Genomic DNA, 22,295 nt, shown 5'->3' with positions numbered 1-22,295 from the left:
CAGAATTCGAATTTGCAAGTGCCGCAAGTGTAAATAAGTTATTAGAATAAGAGCTTTTCGTTATCAATTGTCCGTCTGTCAATCAATATGCTTGAGTTATTTGAGTGGTAGCTCGAAGCGATAAACAACATGAACGTTTAACGAAAAATATAGGTTGAGGAATACGGAAGGAAACGTCCGCCTCGTAACTAGGAAGTAAATCATTGCTACGCTATAATTAATAGTTATTTACTGCACAAGGGAACATGTAGACACTTTATCACCGAATACCTTTTATTGCCATTTCTTTTTTTCTAACGTTTCAGAGGGTACTCTACTCGAATCAATCGAAATATGGTAAATCGGAAGAAGTTGAACGCATGAGAAATGAAACAGTGACAATATGATGATCGAAAATTACATAATTCGTGACTTTAGTTGCCCCATTTTTTTACGCTTCTTTTAAAAATGGTGCTGACGTAAAATTAACCTGGCGATTCAAAATGTAGAGGCGTTGCGAATTATTAGTCTCGAACTGCAACAAAAAATACAACAAATAAAAACGTTCTTCGCAAGGAATATTCGTTTAAAAAAAAGTTTAATAAACGAATATTCGGAAATCCTTTCAGTTTGAGCTTCGACATGGTGCCATGTGCAGATAAGGCATTTATTAAATTAATGTACGATATAAATTCAATTAATTTTCTGAATTAAACGTATAGAAAATATATAGAAAGATACTATGAGAATAAATACACGAATAATTAAACTAAAAGCAGATGATCGAAATCCATCTGGTCTTTAAGATAAAGAGAGGGAGAGAGAGAGAGAGAGAGAGAGAGAGAGAGAGAGAGAGAGAAAGAGAGAGAGAGAGAAAGAGAGAAAAGCATTACTATAAAAAGGTAAAATTTCTAGTTAGTTCAAAATGAGATAAAAACATTAATGAGAACCTTCATTAAGCTTTTTATTCCATCGTGTTCTGACAACTTGAGTTCAATATAAATGTACAAAATTAGTTCAAACATTGCTCTCCTCCTTTCGTCGCCAGGACTAATCTGTAATTCGAAGGGACATCCAAATTACAGGTAAACGTGTAATACATTTTTCAATTATTTCGATCGTTAAAGGGAGGAATTTCTTTTTCTCAGTAAATAAAATGAATTTTCGTTACAGGATCATGAAATTGTTTGGAAACATCTCTTTAGAAAGATGAAATTATTTTGTTTTACCTACCTGAAGACGTCCTGTGGTTAAAATAAAATAAAGATACCAATATTTCTCATTATTTTGAACTTTCGGTCGTAAACACGCGGAGATTCATTGCGCATTGAGTTTCTTAAAACTCGACATGGAAGACTGTTTTAAAATGTTTAACAAATCGTGTATCTTCGTACGATGAAATATCTAGATATGCGAAGACATTGATTTTTGATTTCTCCAAATAGAAACTGCTATCCCCGGATGAAACGACAAATAACCATACACGACTGTGCCAGTATCCTTGAACAGGTTAAATTAACTTTGATTAGTGCCTCGTGATATAGCTATCACCGCGACCAGTTTCATCGTCGAGGACTACAATAGTATGAACGTCGCAAAAAGAAGAAAAGAAATTCCTTCCGAGCAAGGCCGCAGCACGGACCTAACAATTTGCACGCCTATGCTACGATTAAAGGACATGTGTGCCTGTGTGTTTGTAAGGGGACGAAATGCGAGACCTATATTCCGGGTTAAATGTTGCACGATTAATACTTGTTACCACGCCGCCAAACGGAAACGGAACATCTCTACCGACTTACTCTTCCTGTTTGAGCGGCGGTTGTCTCGTGCCAAAGGCGGTCTCCAAAGGTAGCAGGTAGGTGACTTTCTCGCTGGCATCGGCGTCCCCGTCGTTCTGCTTCAGGATCGGCCTGCTTTTTCTGATGAGCTTGCGGGGGCGTTGTATCACTTCCTCGTAGGTGACGTACTCGGCTCTGGCCGGCGGCGGCTTCTGTTTCTTTGTGTAGTAGGCGGCGACGGCGGCCGCATTCTCCACCGCGTATATCTGATCTGACTTGGCGGTTTGCGGGACGGGGGTGACGGTGTAGCCGGCGTTGATGAGAGCGGACAGGTCCTCCTCGGACAGAGTGCGCGCCTTGGGCGTGGCGGTCTGATAGATCTGGCGGTTATTCACTTCCGGGTCCACCTCCTCGATCGTGATCGACTTGATAGGCGATTTCTTCAGCAGTCCGGACTCGGACACATAGACGGACTGGGGAGCGAGAGGGAGCTTGAGCTTGTGGGCTTGGCGGGGCTGGGTGATGGCGGAGTGTGCCTGGCCGGCCACGATTTGGCCATCGGGTTTCGGGACCGATCTAGGTACGTAAGAGGATCCGGAGGCCTGGTATTTTTGCAGCTCGTCGTTGGTGAAGTAGCTGTTCTGCAGAGGCACGGGAGTGCTGCTGGGCTGTAGGTTGTAGTGGTAGACTGGCGAGTTCGGGTCCACCTTCTTACCTTGCACCTGGTCCTTTGAGATGGCGATGATCTGCTTGTTGATTTGGTTGCGTTCCTGGAGCTGTGCCTTGTACAGAGCTTCAGCCTGAGCCTGGGCCAGTTCCTGGGCCTGCGCCTGGAGCTTGTCGAAGTTCAACGCGTAATTGCGGACTTCTTCTTGCACCCTCAGATGAGCCCTCTGCTGAGCTTCCAGATTCTTAATGGCGTCGGCGTGAGCCTTGAACTCTTGAGCTTGTTGCACTTTCCTCGCCTCCGCTACTTCGGCAGTAGTTTGCGCCTTGACCTTCGCGCGGTACGCAGCGTCCGCGCTTTTCGGTTGCAGCTGCTCCTGAAGGTAACTGCGGCCTGCATCGCTAACCTGCGCACCCTGTTGGATCTGCTCCAGAGCAGTTCGCTGCTTGTCCTCCTCGTTCGTCAGTCTTATGTGGTCCAAAGCGTTCTGCGCGTGCTGTCGGTACTCGACTTGCGCGACCTTCTGAAACGCGAGCGCCTGAGCCTGTGCTTGAGCTTGAGCTTGGGCCTGAGCTTGTTCCAAGGCTTTCAAATGAGCTTCGTCGGCCGCGTAATCGTATTGTGGCGAGGGTTGGAAAGCTTTCACGGGTTGAGCTTGTTGGTATTGGTCCTCCACCGACTGGTAAGCTACCTGAGGCCGTGGCTGATAGGTTCTCGGCGGAGACGTCTCTATATGATACTGCTCGGGCAACTGAGGAGGTGCTGCGGCAGCTGGCTTAGCATACTGCGCCGAATAGCCCACCAACTGCTGGGAGTAGGCCGAGCCACCGCCTTTCGGCTGAGTCGGCAGAAGCTTGAACTCCTGAGCTTGGTTTGCCGAAACCAGCTGCAACAGTTCCTGCTCGAACGTTCCCAGCTTAGGCTGGGTGTACGCTGGTACCTGGTAGGTATTCTCAGCGGACGGGCTGGCAGAGCCTAAACGAGCCGTGCGGATTGCCTCCGCGCGGTTTTGAGCATCGACTTGAGCTTGAATTTCCGCGGCTACCTCCGCTTGAGCTAGAGCTTGAGGGTGCAGCTGAGGACGAGGTCGCGGGGGAACGACCGTCGGTTTCCGGAAATTATAGTAAGCTTGCTGCAAAGCTTGCTGCTGTCTCGCGTATGCGGGCTGCGGTCTGCGCTGAGGCGGCGCCGGTTGGGGCTGCGGCTGTTCCTGCGCGTATTGTTCCAAGTATGACAAGTACTCCGGTGGCAGCTAGAAATATAGACCGTGTCAGTGTGGAGTAAATTAGCAACGAGCGTTTGTTAACTGGTTCTTATTACTAGATTTTTTGGCTGAGCTGTTAGACGATCTCCCTGGAGAAACTTGACACTCATGAGATCTTTAGGGCCAGCTGACGATTTCTTTTTACGACTAGCTTATGTACAACCAATTGATTATTTACAACAAAAATCAAGATTTAGGATCAAATGACCTGTAATGCTGGCTGTGTTAGTGCAGAACCATAATATCGGCAGATGGTTAATTATTTTGTTTATTACTGACAGTATAGAAAAACGTCTACCATCGCCTAATAGCAACAGTCAAGAATACAATGGTGTACAACAATATGATCTTCTTGTGACCTTCAATATAAATATACAAATTTTAACTATATACAAATTTTGTTTCCATAACAAAAATTAGGTTAAAGCGAAGAGTAAGATTGCAGCTACCGTCAATCTTTCGTAAATAAATATTTATACATCTATGTATATTCTTTTTTGTTTTCCTGTACGTATCACGTTGTAACATCTTTACAATTTTAATTGTATTTGTTATTTAATTTTATAAATCACCTTCAGTTTATGTTTTAAAATAAACTGGATATTATAATTCAATTACCGAGATCAGGGATACACGTGTTTGTAAATAATTTTGTAAAAATCGTGTACACGAGAGAACCGTTTTCTTAAGTTCGCAAAAAGAATCCGTTTTAAACCGTGAAGTGAAAACTTCTGAATGCATCGCGATCCAGAACTGCAGGAATCTCTGCCAAGCTAACTTTCACTAGGCACCTCCACTGCCAGTATTTTCACAAAATATGTTCATACCTCGGCGGTTCTAATTTACAAAAACGAGAATAGAGGTGAAAAGAGTTTCCCGTATCGTATCGTTGATTCAAACGAGAAATTCTGTTCTACCACTCAAGACGCTCTGTTCAAATCTTTAAATTTAAAACGAAAAATCATTGTTACGTCTCGTTACATCGCACTTTATTCTATACATTTTCTGTGGAATAAATCTGTGTAGTTGATAGCGTTTATTAAGTACGCGTGGCCGTGACGTTCGATAGAACGTGTACGATAAAGTTTTCGTCTGTTTGAAATTGAAAAAAAAGAATTGAAGATACAGCAACGATGTTCTCATGAATGGATTGTGAGAATCGCGGATGAGTCGATGACCTATAAATGAGAGTAAAGATGGATTCATTCAAAGCAAACTCGTCACGGTAACGGTACACAAGGCCGTGAACCATATGGAGAACGTATCTAGGGCCCGTGAGACTTGCAGACGGATATACTCTCGATCATTGGGTGTGGTATTACCGGTTTTGTCAGGTCGAACCGATTAGAAGGTAAAAGTTATGCAAGAAAGCATGATCGCGTTTAGCACGGCTAAACAATCAGGATCGAGTGTAGGTGTAGAGGGACACTGGAACCCCTTCGAAAAGCAACAAGATCAATGATTCATTCTTCTATTTTAAATCCGTATTTTTGCCTCGGTCTCGAAAGTACGTTTCTACACTTTCTCGAACACGTTTCCTACACAATTTTCAAACTTATCTCTGCGCCTCCTGCTGTTACGGCATTTATAGAAAATACTCGCACGACCTATGATCTTTGAAAAGCGTTTTTACTTTTACTGAAAATAGCAATTCTCTGTATAACATTTTGGTTTCAATAGAGATAGCAATTTTTTGCACAAAATGTCGACATTAGCAATTTTTTATACTAGTTCGATTTTAATAAAAACTATACCTACAAGCAAGATATTTTTTGATTGTCGAAAGGAAAGCGGCAGATTATTGGAATAAATGCATCGCTTTCCAAAGTTTTATCGTTGATATAACGTTTATTCGGCGGCGATACAGTGCGATTAAAATATATTTAGTTGACCAAGTACGGTAAATTTGCTGTACCACAGACTGCTTTAAAAGGAGGATTTACGATTTCGTGAATTCCTAGGCTCTGGAATTCAGTTCCTCTCACTTTCAAATAACTCAACTATTTTAACCCAGATTATTATGGAAGAATGAGGAAAAACCGTGATTTCATTCGATTCCTCGTATCGTTTTATGGTGAAATGTTCCTTGGAAATTGATTCTACAAACACTGATTTTTATACTTGCTGCGTATGTAATGCTTCGGATTTATTTTATATAATACGTATTTCATTTATTTCTTTGATATTTAATCAAAATCAGAACTATTAAATATGGATTTCAGAACATGTCTCGGTTGTACGAACAAGAGAATCAACATTGTTACATAAAGGAAAAGCAGAAAATTCAAACGACCATAAATAATCCGTAATTGATTTTATATAATGCTTTATCGTTTTTCAGTGTGTAAGAAAGTATTACGAATAAAGACTCCTGGGTATGTTGGTTTTGCGAATTCCGCTGTTTAAGAGCGCCGGTACAACGAAAAACGTGTAAAGCATGCAATATGTTTGAGGTATTAGAGATTAGCGAAGTGACAATGGTAATCGCAGGTATGGAAACCAATGGTATCGAACCAATTGCAGTTGTCGCAACGAAATATCTAGATAATGAAGGCGAGCCCTCCGTTCTAATGGAAAAGAAAAATCTGCACTGCTCATGGCTATACTTTACGTTACGAAGTTAGTCACTACGTTGGCCAGTGATAGGCGGCCAATAGTCACGGTTGACCGAGAGCAATGATGTTGCCCGTTTCTAGGAACACTTATTGTCTTGGGACAAGAAAGGCAGACACGCCGGCATTATTGGTCATTTGTTATGTTATCCTTGAAAGGGTATATATTCCGTCAATCTGTTGCGTTAACTCATGAATACCTACCGTTTGTTACTTCGAGAACTTTGATCTATCCAAAACGGATCAAAATGAAGAACAATTGAATATTTATCGATCATCCATCAGACATTTTTCCCTATTTTTAGTTACAAAATAAACTTTTGTCATTACTCGTGGCGAATCACAGGAATTATGGTGCAATCTCTTTATCTTTGTATGTCATATTAACAAGATTATTGCTAATAGTTTCTACGAGGGAATATCGATTATCTTTTTCAATTTATGAAGTTTCGAAAGGAAACTGTGTAAACTGTATAATATTAATGCGATGGGCGCTCTTTTATTTCTCTCTTGAAACGAAATAACGATTGGTTATAGATCATTATATGTACACGAGATCTCATCGGAGCGTCTGATCCTGCTTCCTTAGCATAATCAATCAATCACGCCGCCTAAGGTGTGTCAAGTGCAGGAACAAAGGTTGACAACTGGTTATCTTCGAAGTCGCGGACAATCGCAAGTTCATTAACATCAGAGGACATTGCTTGGTTACGTTACCGGAATGTAGACAACAGTAGTTCGATATCGAATATAGATAACGATAATAGTACTACGTACTTCGCGACACTGGTCTATGGTCAAGGATTCTCCATTGTTATGCTTCCTCTAACGTTCAACGACCTACGACAATTAAACTTATTCCCACTGCAAAGTTCTAACATTGATCGCAATTTTACCAAATATTAAATAGTTGGAAATTGTTTGAAAATGAGGATACTTGGTTAAATAGTAGCTCAAAACAATGTCGGTAATTTAATTATAGAAATTTAAATGTCTTGTGTGTAACTGCTGTTTTTAGTGTCCAATTAATACGAATACAGATATTATAATCTGTCCTCTGTTCATCTTGTTACTGTCCATTAATTTAAATAAAAAGTAACTATGACTAAATTATACATTTCTGTATTCCCGAGAGTCGCGTCGGATAATTGGATTGATATTAACAAATAGCTACCATCGAATTTATTAGCAATTAGGTGCTCGCAATTATGGCAATACGAAAGAATTCGAATGAAAAATTAGAGTATGTAGGTGAAGTTTCCTGTCTGAAGAGGTCAAGGTCAATTTCAAAATCAATTATATCCATCATTCTTAAATGAGAACGATGAAATATTAATAGTGGGTTTACAAAGTATTAAAAGCTTTTCACAAAAACGCCACACCAAATAATTAGATTGCATTGTCGCAAGAATTTAAAGATTTCTGAAAATTATCTCGATTACTCGTAGAATGACTCGTTACCTGCTGAGATGCATCAGCACTCTGAAGAGCATACTGATTAGCTCCGTAGTCGGGACTGGTTTGTATCGGTGATCTCTTCACAGGTTCCTTTACATCGATTTCCAACATGACAATGTCGTCCGCATTTCCAGAAGTGGATTCTGCCTTTTCAACTGCGGGAGAAACCGTCTTCTCTCCAAGGGAAATTGCTAAAAGACCTTATCGAACAAACAACAAATCTCAATTAATTTCACAATATCCAATAATCCTGTTAAAATAATACCTTATAATATCCTTGTCTATTAAATACTTCAAATTGTTTAAAATATTTTAAACGTGATTGGTAGACTGCGGATTCTACGTTTACGATTAAAATGAGTTAGATATATTATTTCCAACTTACTAAGATTAACACACGTTCATAAATCATCAATCAACAATTCGATGTTGCTTTAGAAATATTTGATAGCCTTTTCCAATTTTGTATGGAATTGTATTCGATATTCTGTTACATTCTAGCTATCGCTTAGCTCATTAATTTACGCTACAATTATCCACGATCTCACGGTTACCTTTTACGTGAAAACAGCATTTCTTAAGTGTCCTAAATAAGTTAGTAAAGCGACACATCTAAATATAGATGTAAGAAACGACGTTGCTGCAAGTTCTGGGTTAAGGATCTGGAATATGACTTGGACATAACGGTCCTGTTTTGGAAAAGAAAACACGCTGGCCTCGATAACAATTGACGCGTCGTAAGCCCCCCCGAGCAGCGGAAAGGCGACACTAATTCGTTCCCTGAACAAGGGATCTTTGTGCAACGTCCTGCGTGAGAAAACGAAGTCATGGGGTCAGTGGACGTTGCACAATTTAACACCATGCTCTAAAATGCCCGATTCGTCTCGGGTCTGACTCGATGAAAGATTGCATAATTTATAATCGTTGGACACAACAATTGCAATCGTTATCTGCGAAAGCCGATCGAAAAATTCTTCTCGCATACTTTCATGCTATTATACTTAACACAGGGTGTTTTGCCCAACAAGGATAAGGTATACTACTTTATGGTTCACCGAAGCTCGTGGGGCAATAATATTTCTTCTCTATTTGCTTTCCGAAAATCGTAACGTTTCTTAATAAATTGCGGACCTTTGTGCAAAATAAAAAATATTTTTCGGAAGCGAAAGAGTTACGAATGTTTGAACAACGTGTTCTGAAAACGATAAACTCAGGCACACGGATACAATGGTCAAGTTCAAGTATTCTACAAACTAACGAGCTTTCGACACAAGCGTTCGCCTGTATTTTTTCTAGAAAGGATAAAGGAACGCAACCATCGGAATGCAAAAACTATGCGATTTCGTTGAAGGAAATACGACGGTATCACCTTGAAATCTTTAAAACGCCTTCACTTTCGCGTCAGATATTATGCAGCACGCGATGAATCACTCAAGACTATTTAATTTCCCTTTCAGAATTTTCGTTGTGCCTCCTGCCGTTTCACAGGTTGGCCTAGTTGCTCGGAATGTTTTGTGTTCGATTGAAATTTCTATTACGATCGGTGAGCCTCGTGCGACCCGTGGGTCACGCGACGCTCATTATGTATTGGGAGACGTTGCTCAAAACATTGTTGCGTTCGGCTTTGCCGTCGCAAATTCTGACTGGCGGCCAGTTTCCGCCAGCTTTAATAGGGAGTCGATCGGGTATTTATGAAGCGCGCACGAAAATTTGATTAACAATTTCCGAGGGATCGAGCAATCGTCGAGGATTATTGGGTTCCGTAGCGGCGGTAATTTCAGCCGGCGGCGGCGCTCGCGAACATGGGTATATAAGGAATTATGTACCCTGATTTGTAATTCGACGCAACGAAATTGCGGAAGGACGAATTCGCAGGTGACTTTTATGTCGTTCTGGTTGACTGAGAGTGTGCAGTCCGAAGGCGGAAAGGAGTTGGGAAAGCAGCCTAACGCAGAGAAAGTTACGCGCTCTTGAGAAACTTTTCCCACAAGGTTCGCTTTCGAGGTTCGCTATTCAATGAAACCTTCCGTCGATGGCAAGTCAAATCGGAGTAGTAAGACAATCGATGCAATAAGAAACGTTCGATATTAACGCACAAATCTTGTTACATGGTTGCACAAGTCGGCAACTTTAGAATAGGCCTATTCAAGGGGCGATACAAACTGCGCCGCAGCCAATTAAAAAACTTTCAATGCAATAGTTTGACACCAACTATATTCAGAGTTACTTAACGGATCTTTGCATATCGGTGTTATATAATCGAGGATTTTTCAATTAATTGTTCGATAGCGTCACGCTTATTCTCAGGCAAATCAATTCTCTCAAGTAATACAATCTATTCTGAAATTATTATTCGAGAGAGAACGACTTATTTTAAATGTAACAGAAATATTGAAGCGCCTATCGAGAGATTTGACAGTAAATTGGTGGTAGATGTTTAAAGATTTCGTAACGAGTTGTTTAATAGCAATAGAGATTTTAATCTAATTTAATAACCTGTTTTAAGATTATTTAAATGACCATGATTATTTCTTCTTTTTAATATGGCTTCTTTTAAACGTCTCACAGTCTTTAATTAGCCTATTAACCCTCGCACGACCTTCGAATTGAAATCTCACCTATTTTCTGCTTCTGAATATTTCATTTTGCTGCGCGAGCAGTAAATTTTATCCTGTAAAATGTGACATAAATGTAACTGAATTTATCGATCGAGAATGTAAAAGACAAGCGAATGAATTAAGCGAGTAATTTCTTCTTTAACAAACGTGCTCGAGCGAAAATTCCAGCTTGATGTCCCGACCGCGTTTCGTATCAACAAGTTATCTAATTAAATCACAAGAATGTTCCAGCTGTTACACTGTCCGCTACGTAACTTCCGACCGCAATGCGAGAAAGAAAATGTTGGGACTACAGCGCTGATTTATTTGAAGAGCGTTTGATCGGTTTTCTGCACAAAAATTGCAAGAGAAGCGGCCATAACCGCCGAGCCGTCGTTTTTGCATGACCATGAGTTGTCGATTATTCGATTCAGTGAACAACGGTAACGAAACGTTTACTTTTGGTCAACCGTATTCATTTTACTTCGATGAAGTAAGCTTCTTCGACCGGCGGAGAATCGACCGTACGATGAAATCGTAATCTAATTATTATCTTGTAGCAGTTAATTGATCGTATGATTGACAACGGCGAAGTCCGATGACGCAACCGCTGTTTACTATCCACTGGAGAAAAGACTTTTGGAATTGAAGTCGAAGAGAAAGATAAGAAGTTCGCGATACTTGATGGATACATTCCCGCGCAGAGTACGCATATTCCATTCCATAAGTCTACACCAGTTGAATAAGTGCTCGCAGGTATCCATAACGCTTATTCACCGGCCAACCCGGAAGACTTTCCTATGGGCTCAATATTCTTTGATGTTGTTTTACTCTGATTTAATGCGTCTAACAAGGAAGTCAATTCTCTAGGTATAATAGACACGATCGTATACGCTGCAGCCGGAGAGCAAGTTTAATTAAAAAATTAAGAAAATCATCGTACGGGACTTCCCACGGTTAATAACGTTGAATTGTTAAGCGTTTTTCTTCTTTTCGGCTACTCGACCGTTTTCGTTAACGTGAATGGGAGTGTATGAAGTAAACAGTAGCGCATCATTATCTACTTACAATTCAGGACAGTGACCCTAATCAGATGTTATTCTGTTACAATTTATATCACATTTACAATGATTAGGACTTTCTTTAATATATACAAGAAATTTGTATTTCGTTTGAAAAAAAAAATAAACTATCAAATAACTTAAAAGAATGACTTTCGAAAGAGTAACAATCTGTTGAAAAGGACCGCGATAGTTTCGTCCAACAGTTAATTCCAGTTGCGATGTTAATTGACAAAGATGAAGAAAGCACGTAAAAAGCCTGAGAAATTCTACGTTACGCTGGCTTAACTCGCGCGAATGGTTATTTTCAACTAAATTCAACCAACTAATTAAAAAGACATTTACGATCCGAAAACATGTTAACAGAAAACATAATCTTAATTTTCAGCACGAGGTACTGGATCCAATTAGTCTTTATTTATATTACAACGTATGTTAATAATTTTCTGCCGTTCTCCAATTAACATTATAATTGTTCGAAATTGTGGGAATTGGCTGGAAAAAGTACGACATATAAATGTTCGTCAAATTAGTGCTTAATTATAGAACGTTTCGGAATGAATGGGAGTCCTGCAACGTGGTATTTACAGTCCGCGGTTCATCCACGAAGATAAACCAGTCGTTAAACTTGAAACGGTTACGTAAAAATAATTGACCTTACTTTCGTCGATCAGTGTCAAACAATCGTGAAAGTGAACCTACCGGAAATTTCTCTCATACTCTTGCAGCTAGACTTTCCTCGCAGACAAATGTAATGATAATAATCTTTAGTAGTCGCGCCTCTAAACCGGTCTTCCTCAGAAAACAGCCTCCATCGATCGCTGCGAACAGCTATTTATGTAGTATCGCGAAACGTGGACAGTGTGCAGTACACTATGCAATTAGCTACACTTAATTAACCTATTTGCAACGGATGGCGTGGTGGTAAATTAAATCCTTACCTTCTCGCACATGTACAATAAAAAAACGTTCGTCGTTTCCGATCGATAGAAATTTTGTCAATCAGTACCAGGGTGCACCAATCTTTAGAGTAGTGGCTCAAAATGGCATAGGACAGTTTATTGATAACTAATTAGTGATTATTTAAATTACATTTTTCCGTCTCGCAGGCTATTAATACGAGAAAGCAACAATTAATGTTCAAATAATGGGAAATCTGTAATTGTCCAAGTAAATAGCAGGTATGAGTTTGATTATTCTGTCTTCGAAAAATAATAAAAGGCTACATTTCCCCTCCAGACGGGAAATGTATCGGGTTTTACGATCAGCTTTCTCTACACATGAAATCACAAGGTCTACGCGCGCTTATTATTTTACGAATGGAGCTCTTACTGTCACGGTATTTACTGGAGATATTTAATTGTGGGTGTTACGCACAAGATAAAACGTGCAACGACGACCGCTCGACTCGAACTATGAAAGCGTAATATTATTTCGTGTTCACTTTCTTAAAAATTATTACTTTGTTGCAATAAACGATCTAAACTGAAAACTATCTAAACGACAAACGTACGATCGAAACGTACAATCAAGTGCAGATTTTTGGTCTGAAAAGATGGTGAAAAACTTTAGATATATTCTATTGACAAATAGAGTATACAAATTTATTCTTCTGTATTTGAAATCTACGAGAAATAAGTGATCATCCTAATGCGAAAACATCGCTAATTAATTCCGATGAAAACCCTCTTTACGCAAACCACATAAATCACGTGTGAACATTTGAAGGCTAATCAGCAATTTTCTTTGTACGAACCCGGCAGGTGCAACCGACCCGATTAAACTGCAAAAAGCTCGCGCAACGATTGCACAACCGTGAAACTGTACCGATAAAAGTTTCAACTGCCTCGCGTAAAGTGTAACAATAAATTAAAGTAAAGGAGGCGAAGTCCTAAAACTTTGTCCAGCTTTCACTTTGGCGGTCGGCGGTCGGCGGTCGGCGATGCCACTTTGTTTGAAGCTGCGAACATGCCCAAAGATGTAATTGTGAGAACTTCTTAGCTGAGGAAAGATTGCTAAATCGTTTCCATACCGCGGGCAGCTTAGATCGATCTCGGCGTGTTTTCCTCGGTAGAAAATCTTTGTTTGAGCCGACGAAGAAAAAGGAAACCCGTCGCGCGACGCGTCGCGTCGCGTCGCGCCGGCTCTCCTTTTCCTTTGTTACCGCGCGAGAAATTACGCGGATACGAGCAATTTGCTCGCGTTGAGTAATAAACCGAGCGTCCTCAACTCAAAGACAATTAAGTAAGAACCTCCGGTTAACAAATCTTATTTAATTAATGCCTCCTGTTTGCCCGATCCTGTCTGTGCCAAATTTTAATAACCTCGTTATTTTCCACGATGCCGGGCGGCCGCCATTTTGAACGGGAACTGTCGCGGTTTCTAACGTTTTGAGCAAATGGTAACGAAACAGAAATAGTTTCGAAACTAATCCCTCTACCGAATAGAAATGACAGTCTTTCATGAATATGTAAATATGTCTACAAAAACTAGATACTGTATCTGGAACAACCAATAACTTTGAAATAGATTTATCAAGTTTTACCAAACCGAATTTCGTTCGATGTTAAACAGAAGTTTAACTTTACAATTAGCCAATACCTAAATATTGGATTGCGAACAATATTTGATCTTATTTAAGCCCCCAATCTATGGTATCTTTAATGTTCCCAGTAGTATCCAACTGCAACGAAAAAATATGCCAGCAACACTGCGCAGAGCATAGGGCACCGTAAATATCAAGCCAATGCGAATAAATTAATGCAATAGCTAAATCGAAAATGGATAGGACATTTTATGAACTGCTTTACATAACGACGGGCAGGTTGCGTGCCTGGCATAACACGTATTCCCGCATTCGAACACTTTACGACATTTCACTAGCGCTGATTGACATTTAATTGGAAGCGACATTCGTTCGGTAAAAGGGGGACGAAATCGGGCGTCGGCAAAGTACACTAGTATGTACTTAATTAGAGGGAGAAACAATCAAATTAATGCCGGCGCGGACAGCCCTCGCAGTTGAAAGAAATCACTGTGTTTGAAAAGTGGTCGACGCGGAGGCAAACATGCGCGCGGCGGTAATCGATTCGAAGAAGTTAATCGTTTCGAGTCAAGATCTCCAATCAGCTTAGCTTAGCTGAGCTTAATTGGCGCTATACGGAGGCGGATCTTTCAAAATCACGTTCGCAACGTGTTTAACGGATCCGAGGCATCAGCTCGGAAGCGAAATTAGCCAAAGCAAATCGCGCGCCGCGTTACCGACCTTTCATTGCCGGACAATTTTCTTGCTGTTTAACAATTACGGTTTCCCAACAAGACCCGTGGTCTTTCTCCATTTTTTTCTTTCAGGGAAATAGGTGGCATGCATTAGCAAATGCCGGAGATCGGAACGTTTACGAAGAACGAAGCAGACTACTTCGGAAAGCTGATTTTCTGTGTTGACATCGGATGCATCGTTCCACTTTAGAATTCGTTGCAACTCTTCATGGATGCAAACAGTTTTTAATATTGTTGCTGGAGATGAAAAATAATACTCCTTAGAATATTGAATTATTTTGGAACAACCAGTTAGATAAGAAATGAACAATAAGTGGAAGTCGGAATTAGTAATAAGTGGAATTAGCTTGGTATATTAGCTTGGTAGATTAAAATTGGCTTAAGATAGATTCGATTGCAGGGTTCGATGTCCTTGGCGCAATGCATCTCCTATTTAATCGACGTTCGAAAGCATCCGATTTCATTTCCTATGGAATATGAATCCGACAGGAGACTTCGATCAGGGCCCAAGGAATCATATATCATCTACGATTCGGTAATTAATCGAAAACCGGTATCGCGAAGGAATACATGAACCGTAAATGTAGCAATTCTCGTCAGTTGCCAGTTGTGTGTGTGTGTGTGTGTGTATAATATATCGATAAGCTCGCACAAAGGCTCCGACGGCCTGATCGAAAAAGGCAAGTTTAAACAAATCACAGTTATTTCAAATATTTCTGGGGCATGGCCTTGCGCGAACAAAGTGTTCTTTCCAAGTTTTTTTCCGCTCACTGGACAAATGAAAGGTACTTTTCAATTTTACGTAGCTTCAACAACTGCTGCAAACTTCTCTAAACTGCAATCAGATAAACTCTCAATTTAGGTCTTTTCCCCTGTTCGAATTTACAGACAACCCCAGCTCGCGTTTAAAGTAACGAAGGTTGTTAAAGTAACGTAATCGAAATAAATAAATGAGGAGATCGCCATTAGGGCGAAACAGTTAGAAACAATGTTTCACAAATGGAATGCATCGTTGGCAATTCTGCCGATCCTTATCGTTGCTAGATCATTTATCATTGATTCGCATTAATATTGCGATGGGAATATAGAAATAGAAACCTTATACAATCCTATAAACTCTTTACCGGAAGCCGATGCAACCGGACGATGACTTGGAAAGTCAATGAAATCCGACGATCCACGACGGTCCGTGCATTCCTACTTCTCATTATTACGACTAATTGACTACTCTCTCATCATTTAGGAACCTCGGAATTGAGTCGTAATCGACGGGAAATAACGCCATGGTTCTTTCAAAATCTCTTTTAATAAGAAACCACCAAGGACGTGGTTGTGATTTCCCTCGAAACGAAAGCACCGTTTTATTGCTGGAATACTGCCCGAGGTTGGAGCGGTTTCTAAACGTTCGACTGAACCGAAATGCGTTTAATCCTCGCTTACATACGTTCGTCGACGCGTTAACGTGCCAAAATGCTACACCTAAACGCGACGCTTCGCCACCAAACGGTAAGACAACAAATCTCAAAAGTATTTATACTGTGAACAGCGAAAATGAGCACATACGTTTTAAAACCGTATAATTTCGTTCAAAGCTGGACTAAACGACTCAAATTCTTCTTTTAATTACTATCTTTGAAAAAATGGTAAATTATTTTCATTTCTTATTAATTATAATTATTTGAATGTCGACTTTGATTCCATCCATGCTCCTAGGTAGCCTGCAACGATATGCCAATAACAATGCATTATAGATGATTATGTAAACTGTGCAATTGCAAAACCGCTACCGATCTCGAAGCAACACGTGACTCACTTTACTCTCGCAATAAATAATCGGGCAGCATGATAATTATGTGTTAAACGGAAATTCCGAGTGTCAATTAACTCGACCTTCATTACTTAATTGCATTGATAAATCTTAGTGGTTCACGTGCAACCGGTAACTGAAGAACATCAATAGCAACGGTACGAATCGAATTTTATGGAATAATCCTAATAACGAAATTATTCCGCGAAGTCTAACACGGGTCTTCCTCGATTTTACGGGAAAAAAGCGGAAAGGGAAATGTCAATGTCCATTTCTTCGTCGTTATTCTGCATTCTGGAACTGTCATTTTCGTGCCGCGAAATCGATTCGATAGACTAAATGCAAAGCAACGAGTCAGGAACGACAACCATAAAAGTAAAGATTGAACCTTTCGATTTGGTCACGCTTCGATTATCGTTAATTACACAAACGATTTAATCCCGCGATTGAAGATGCTGTAATTTTCTTGATGCGGCATGAAAGATTTGTGTAGGTATATTACCAAGGACCAAATTACTGAACTGCTATTTTCAATCGGAGAAACATATTTTTCTCTTACACGATTTCTTATAGACCAACTTGTGAATTTTTGTCATGACACAATAGCAATTGGACTTATTATTCGGTATATCTTTTACAAAATATCTTCTATTGGGAGAACCAAGAGTATAAAAATAGTATTTTTTTTTTTTTTTATAGAAAAATCGATCATTTATAGATTTTCGCTATAGAGAGAATTTTGTAAATGTAAAACAAATTTTTAAAGAACATTACAACGCTTTAGTTTGTTTCCAGCGAATCTTACGAAAACATTCGTTAGATTGGTGTTAGGTAGATGTTTGAAGGTTTTATGCAGAATTGTTCACACGTGTTGAAACTCGTTAGTTAGTTTCACACACACGCACACGCGCACACAACAATAACACTGTCTTCTTTCCCATTTAATTCCCACAACGGATTTCACTAATGTCGAGTATAATTATTACGTTGCGAAGCTAGAGAAAGTTTACACAATCTTGATACTCTGATATCACGATGCATAATTATTACATATTTAGATCACACAGAATATTTACAAGTATAATTGTAAATTAAACAAAAGTTTGTTTGAGAAGCAAATGTCAAGGTCGAAAATGAAATGGGAAAGTGACAAAATTACGATATTCAATTGTCAATTACACAGATTTCAAGAAATTTTTTTCATTTCAATTGCCAACAGTAAACAATTTCGTACAATAAAGATAAATAAAAATTTCTATTCGTGATAAGCTAATTATTCGATCAATATAATTTTACAATTTTTACTCAGTCTCTTGTTTTTGAAAGATAACAATCATTTGTAGTGTTTACTAAATTATGAACTCATAAATTACAGCTTGCGATTTATCGATATTGCTACCAATATGGCTCAACTTAACGCGTAACGCTATATTTTTTTAGAGAAACAAGAAAGGATGAAACGGAACGATGCTTTCACATTTTCTTATCGCTAATGCTAATTTATAATCCAAACCTGCACGTGCATTGTGATTAATTATATGATAACGAATCTATTCGCTAGAAATGTTTAGATCTTCGGTCGAATATTTTCGAATCAAGAGGAAGCGTTTTGTCGAACAGTGCCTTCGTTGATGTAATTTTGTATAAAATATACCATGGAAATTTAGAATTTTCAAATTCCATTGATTCTCTAAATAGCGAGTTAGTTAAAGTGTCGCTGCGAAAGAAAAATGGCTCCCCCTATTTCGCCAGCAAAGTAACGGACTGCATATTTGTATAAGCCGAAACGCGAAAGTGAACCAAGTTGTTCAGGAAGCAAGTTTCTAATACGAATGCAGTGCCCGTACGCACCAGTTTATCTAGCGAATCAAGGAAAGTCGTGCTGGCTGCTCTTAATTTTAAGGAGTAGTCCGCAGAATGGTTCGATATATTTTCCTCGTCCCAAAAACTTTACGCAAGCTAAATAAACCCATAGTAATCCCATATAATATTATTTTTACTCTGCTACAGAAACGCTTCCGTGAATACGATGCCAGAATAATGTCTCTTTGCACAATTACCTTGCAGATTGAAAAACTCCTTGATTCAATTAATGACACTTATAAATTAAACCACTCAGAATATAAAACAACTACGAAGTACGTAAGAAAATAAATGTTTATTGGAACAATTGCTAGCGTACGATTTATGAATATGTCGAAAATGAACTCTATAGAACATATTCGCAACAAAAGTCGTAAAGTTTTAAAAAAAGTGATCCTTTTAAACAGTCTATTTCTTAAAATGGATTTCGTCCACCTATTAACACGTTCACAGTTCTACATAACTTGTTTGCAATGAAAAACAACAATTAACGCGAATTCATCTTAACCTGGAAACTGTATCGAAGCTAATCGAATACTATTATGTAGTCCTTAAAGGAAGATCAGTCGGTGTTGTTCTAAATAAAAAAGATTGTTCCTCTATCTTCTATCTTGGACATGTGAACGTGTTAATGGTCACTACACCGCGGTTGTCGAGCAGCAGATCGTTAATCCTCCGATCTATCCGATCGGTCGTAAGGTCACACACGATTCAAATGGTCGCAGCACACATGTACACCCGGTGTGGCGATCGTTCGATTTTCGAACGAATTTCTCGAACGGTTTGCACAGAAAAAAAAATACGAACATGCGGATAATCACAACTCGGTAGGATGGAACACCAAAAAAATTATTCGTCCTTGTTCCATGAACAGTCTGGTGATTGTGTATGTGTGTGTGTGTGTGTTTGTTTGCATAGGTGTAGCGCACTACTCACCTGCGAAGATAAGAAGCCGCATGGTGAACAAATGAGTGACGAAGCGACGAGTGAATGTTCGGAAGAAGTGGATTCCTGGTCGCTTTATAGACGAAGGGGAAAGGCCGCGCCCGAACACTCCAGGTGGGGTTGTTAACCACTTTTCCACAACGAACTGTTTCCAAGTGAGCATCGCCGGGCACACGAAATACTGAAAACAAAGACATTAATGCACCGCGCGGTACTGCTGCAACACGCGTTATTCGATGTACCATTGAATTACAATCGGAGGATTGTCGCAGCGATCCTGCACGGTGAATATCGTTCAAGTATCTGGAGCACTTTTTCTTATACAAATCCTTGTTGCTCTATTATACCGTTTTCCGAATTGAATTACGTTCAAGTTCCAATAGAAAAAATAGCATTTGGAACACGTATTCTTACACGAATCTTTCCTGCTCTACTACACCATTTTCTGGAGACTGTACAGGTTCTAATGGGCAAATAATGATCACTGAAGCTTTTAAGAACATTGTTTAAATATTTGGAACAACGTGTCCCATTCGAATCATTGTTATTTTATTATACTATTTTTCTAGACTCTAGATAATGTGCAGGTTCTTATGAGGACGTTATTTTATTTTAGGACATTGAATATTTGAAGACGGTCTATTTTTGTGATTTTTATTCTGATTCGTCGTGAAAAAATAATTGTAAAGTCGAACATTGAATTTTTTAGAAAGTAAAGTACAATGTTACCAATATTTGCTCTCGGCCATTCTGATCTGTGGTCCGTGTTATTCGATTCCATAGTATTGAATTACTTTTTTAACACTGACTGCCGCGTCACATGTGTGGGTGGGGGAATATTTGCTCAGAAAATTACGTTCTCCTAATTTTTATAAGGAACCGCGAAGCGTGCGAACAATATAATATTGTACAACTTAGCTTTTCATTTTAATTTGATTAAATGAAATACTTTTTGGAATTTTCAAGTGTAAAATGTGTGTAATGTATGTTCTTTTCAAGAAATACCGTAACGCAGAGAATTGGAACATTGAATATTTTCGGAAGAAAAGTGCTTTCGCTATTTCTTGACGATCACCGATATGCTCAAGCTTTTAATTTCGAATTAAAAATGAGATTCTATAGAATTCAGAACAATATGAAATGATGTACTTCATTGCTGGAGAATGTTTATGTAAATCGAAGAGTTCGTAAACGGATTTGAAGAAACTGAAACCAGAGTTTTCTCTTCCTTGTTAAAGATCTTCATCGAGTGAAAGTGAAGCAATAGTTATATTAAATTGTATAGCGATTTCTCGATCGTCGAATTGTGAGCATACTTGTATGCTGTGAATGCATAAAAAAAGGTTCTTATTTTCATGTACTAATGAAAAGTAAAGAGGACTAAAGAGGACAATTTCGCGTACTAATTAGTAAAAACCAGAATTCGAAAGAAGTATCCTGCTTTGCCATATTGTCTGTTTTGTATCGCTAAGTAGATTAGATCAGCAGGACATGTCTTCTTACACAGAACTGTTACATTATGGAACATTCGAAACGCTGTCAACGCGTGTTATATTGAAAATAAGGTAAGAAATTAGACGTACGCCGTTCAATCGTCTTCTTTCTTGCCTTATTAACCCATTCATGCTATAAATCGCATGCAGACCGTTGTCCGCTGATAAAGGCATACGCTCACTTCAGATAGATTGAGCAATCGTGCTGCTCAAAATACAGGATGTAAAATAGTGACATAAAACGAGTTGGTCACGGATACCGGCGCGTTGATTTTACCGTTTGATAAGCCACATTTTTTCAGCCGACTGGTAGATAGAACAGTAATTTCAATGAAACGTAAAAGGACATTCAACAGTAAAATCATTTCTTTTATCTAATAAATTTTACAATCCCAATCGTAAAGTATTCAAACATATAAAAAGACCGGAAAAACACAGCAAAAGCACTCGTCGTTAAACAAATTACTTTTCGTTGAAATATTAGTATCCATATAAAAAGAGTGACTTGACCACGGAATTGAATTATCTAAAATAATAGTACTTGTACCTAATAGACATTAATTTAACAAACGGAATCGTTAAAGACTGTTTGTTGCGTGGTAAATGAAATTTAAAACAGCATGGATTTGCTATTGGAAACTATCGTACAGTAACAACTATCTGATGCTGTTTTTGTAAAGTCGTTGTCAAAACCAATACGAGCACGTATCTAATACTGCGATCCGCCTGTATACGTACGTAGCAGCAAAGTCGATCGAAAGGAAAGCACGACACTCTGTCCGCTTAGGTGAACGCTGTACGGTGAATGTATTATAAGAAATTCGAGAGGAAACTACCGGGTCACTAACAGTTGGACCACCATTTGGAAATACAGCGAAACAAAGATAAAATAGAAGGAATAAATCTAACGGTATCAATAGAAACGTCTGGGGTAGTGGAAATCATTTTGCACGATGACGTATACAATAAATATTGTCGTACGAAATGATAAAATTCCGCGCGGTTTACACGACTCTCTCGCGAAAGCCTGAGTCAATTAGAAAACTAGATCTTTATGCAAAACAGAAATTTCTGAAAAGTTCAGCGAAAGAAAATTCAATTTCTGCGGCAACGTATGTTTCCGTATAATAAATCCTTATATTATAAATAAATTAATAAAAATCTATACTCTATAAGAGCATAACAATCTCATGAAGTCATTCTAAATTTTTCTAGCATTCTAATTTGATGAAATACTCAAAAAAATACTTGTTATAATTTTCATCTCGGTATTCAAGTTTCATGAGTTTTGCAAAATGTATTATATGTTGCCACAGGGTTACATTCCGTAGGCAAAATACAGGCGTTACGAACGGTATTAAAATATTTGAGATTGGTACACGCGATAAAAGTTCGCGGTTCACGTATCGAAGCGGTCGAAACCGCGGAGATCGAAGTTCCGCGGTCGCACGGAAAAAAACAAAGAACTATTAATAATTGATTCGGCGAAAGT

General features: G+C 39.0%; 1 protein-coding gene across 1 annotated transcript; it reads right to left on the bottom strand.

Annotated features, from left to right (window-relative positions):
- Positions 1 to 841: 841 nt before the first annotated feature.
- On the bottom strand, positions 842 to 19,473 carry LOC144473518 (uncharacterized). The gene is made up of 3 exons (XM_078187445.1): positions 19,302 to 19,473; positions 7,762 to 7,958; positions 842 to 3,676 (listed from the first exon to the last, which is right to left on the bottom strand). Exons 1-3 carry the CDS (start codon positions 19,471 to 19,473, stop codon positions 1,775 to 1,777), a joined length of 2,271 nt encoding a protein of 756 aa, XP_078043571.1. The 3' UTR covers positions 842 to 1,774.
- Between the last annotated feature and the right edge of the window lie 2,822 nt (positions 19,474 to 22,295).

The sequence above is a fragment of the Augochlora pura genome, chromosome 7 (assembly GCF_028453695.1).
Source record: "Augochlora pura isolate Apur16 chromosome 7, APUR_v2.2.1, whole genome shotgun sequence".
Taxonomy (NCBI): domain Eukaryota; kingdom Metazoa; phylum Arthropoda; class Insecta; order Hymenoptera; family Halictidae; genus Augochlora; species Augochlora pura.
This window is presented reverse-complemented; position numbering and strand designations above follow the sequence as displayed.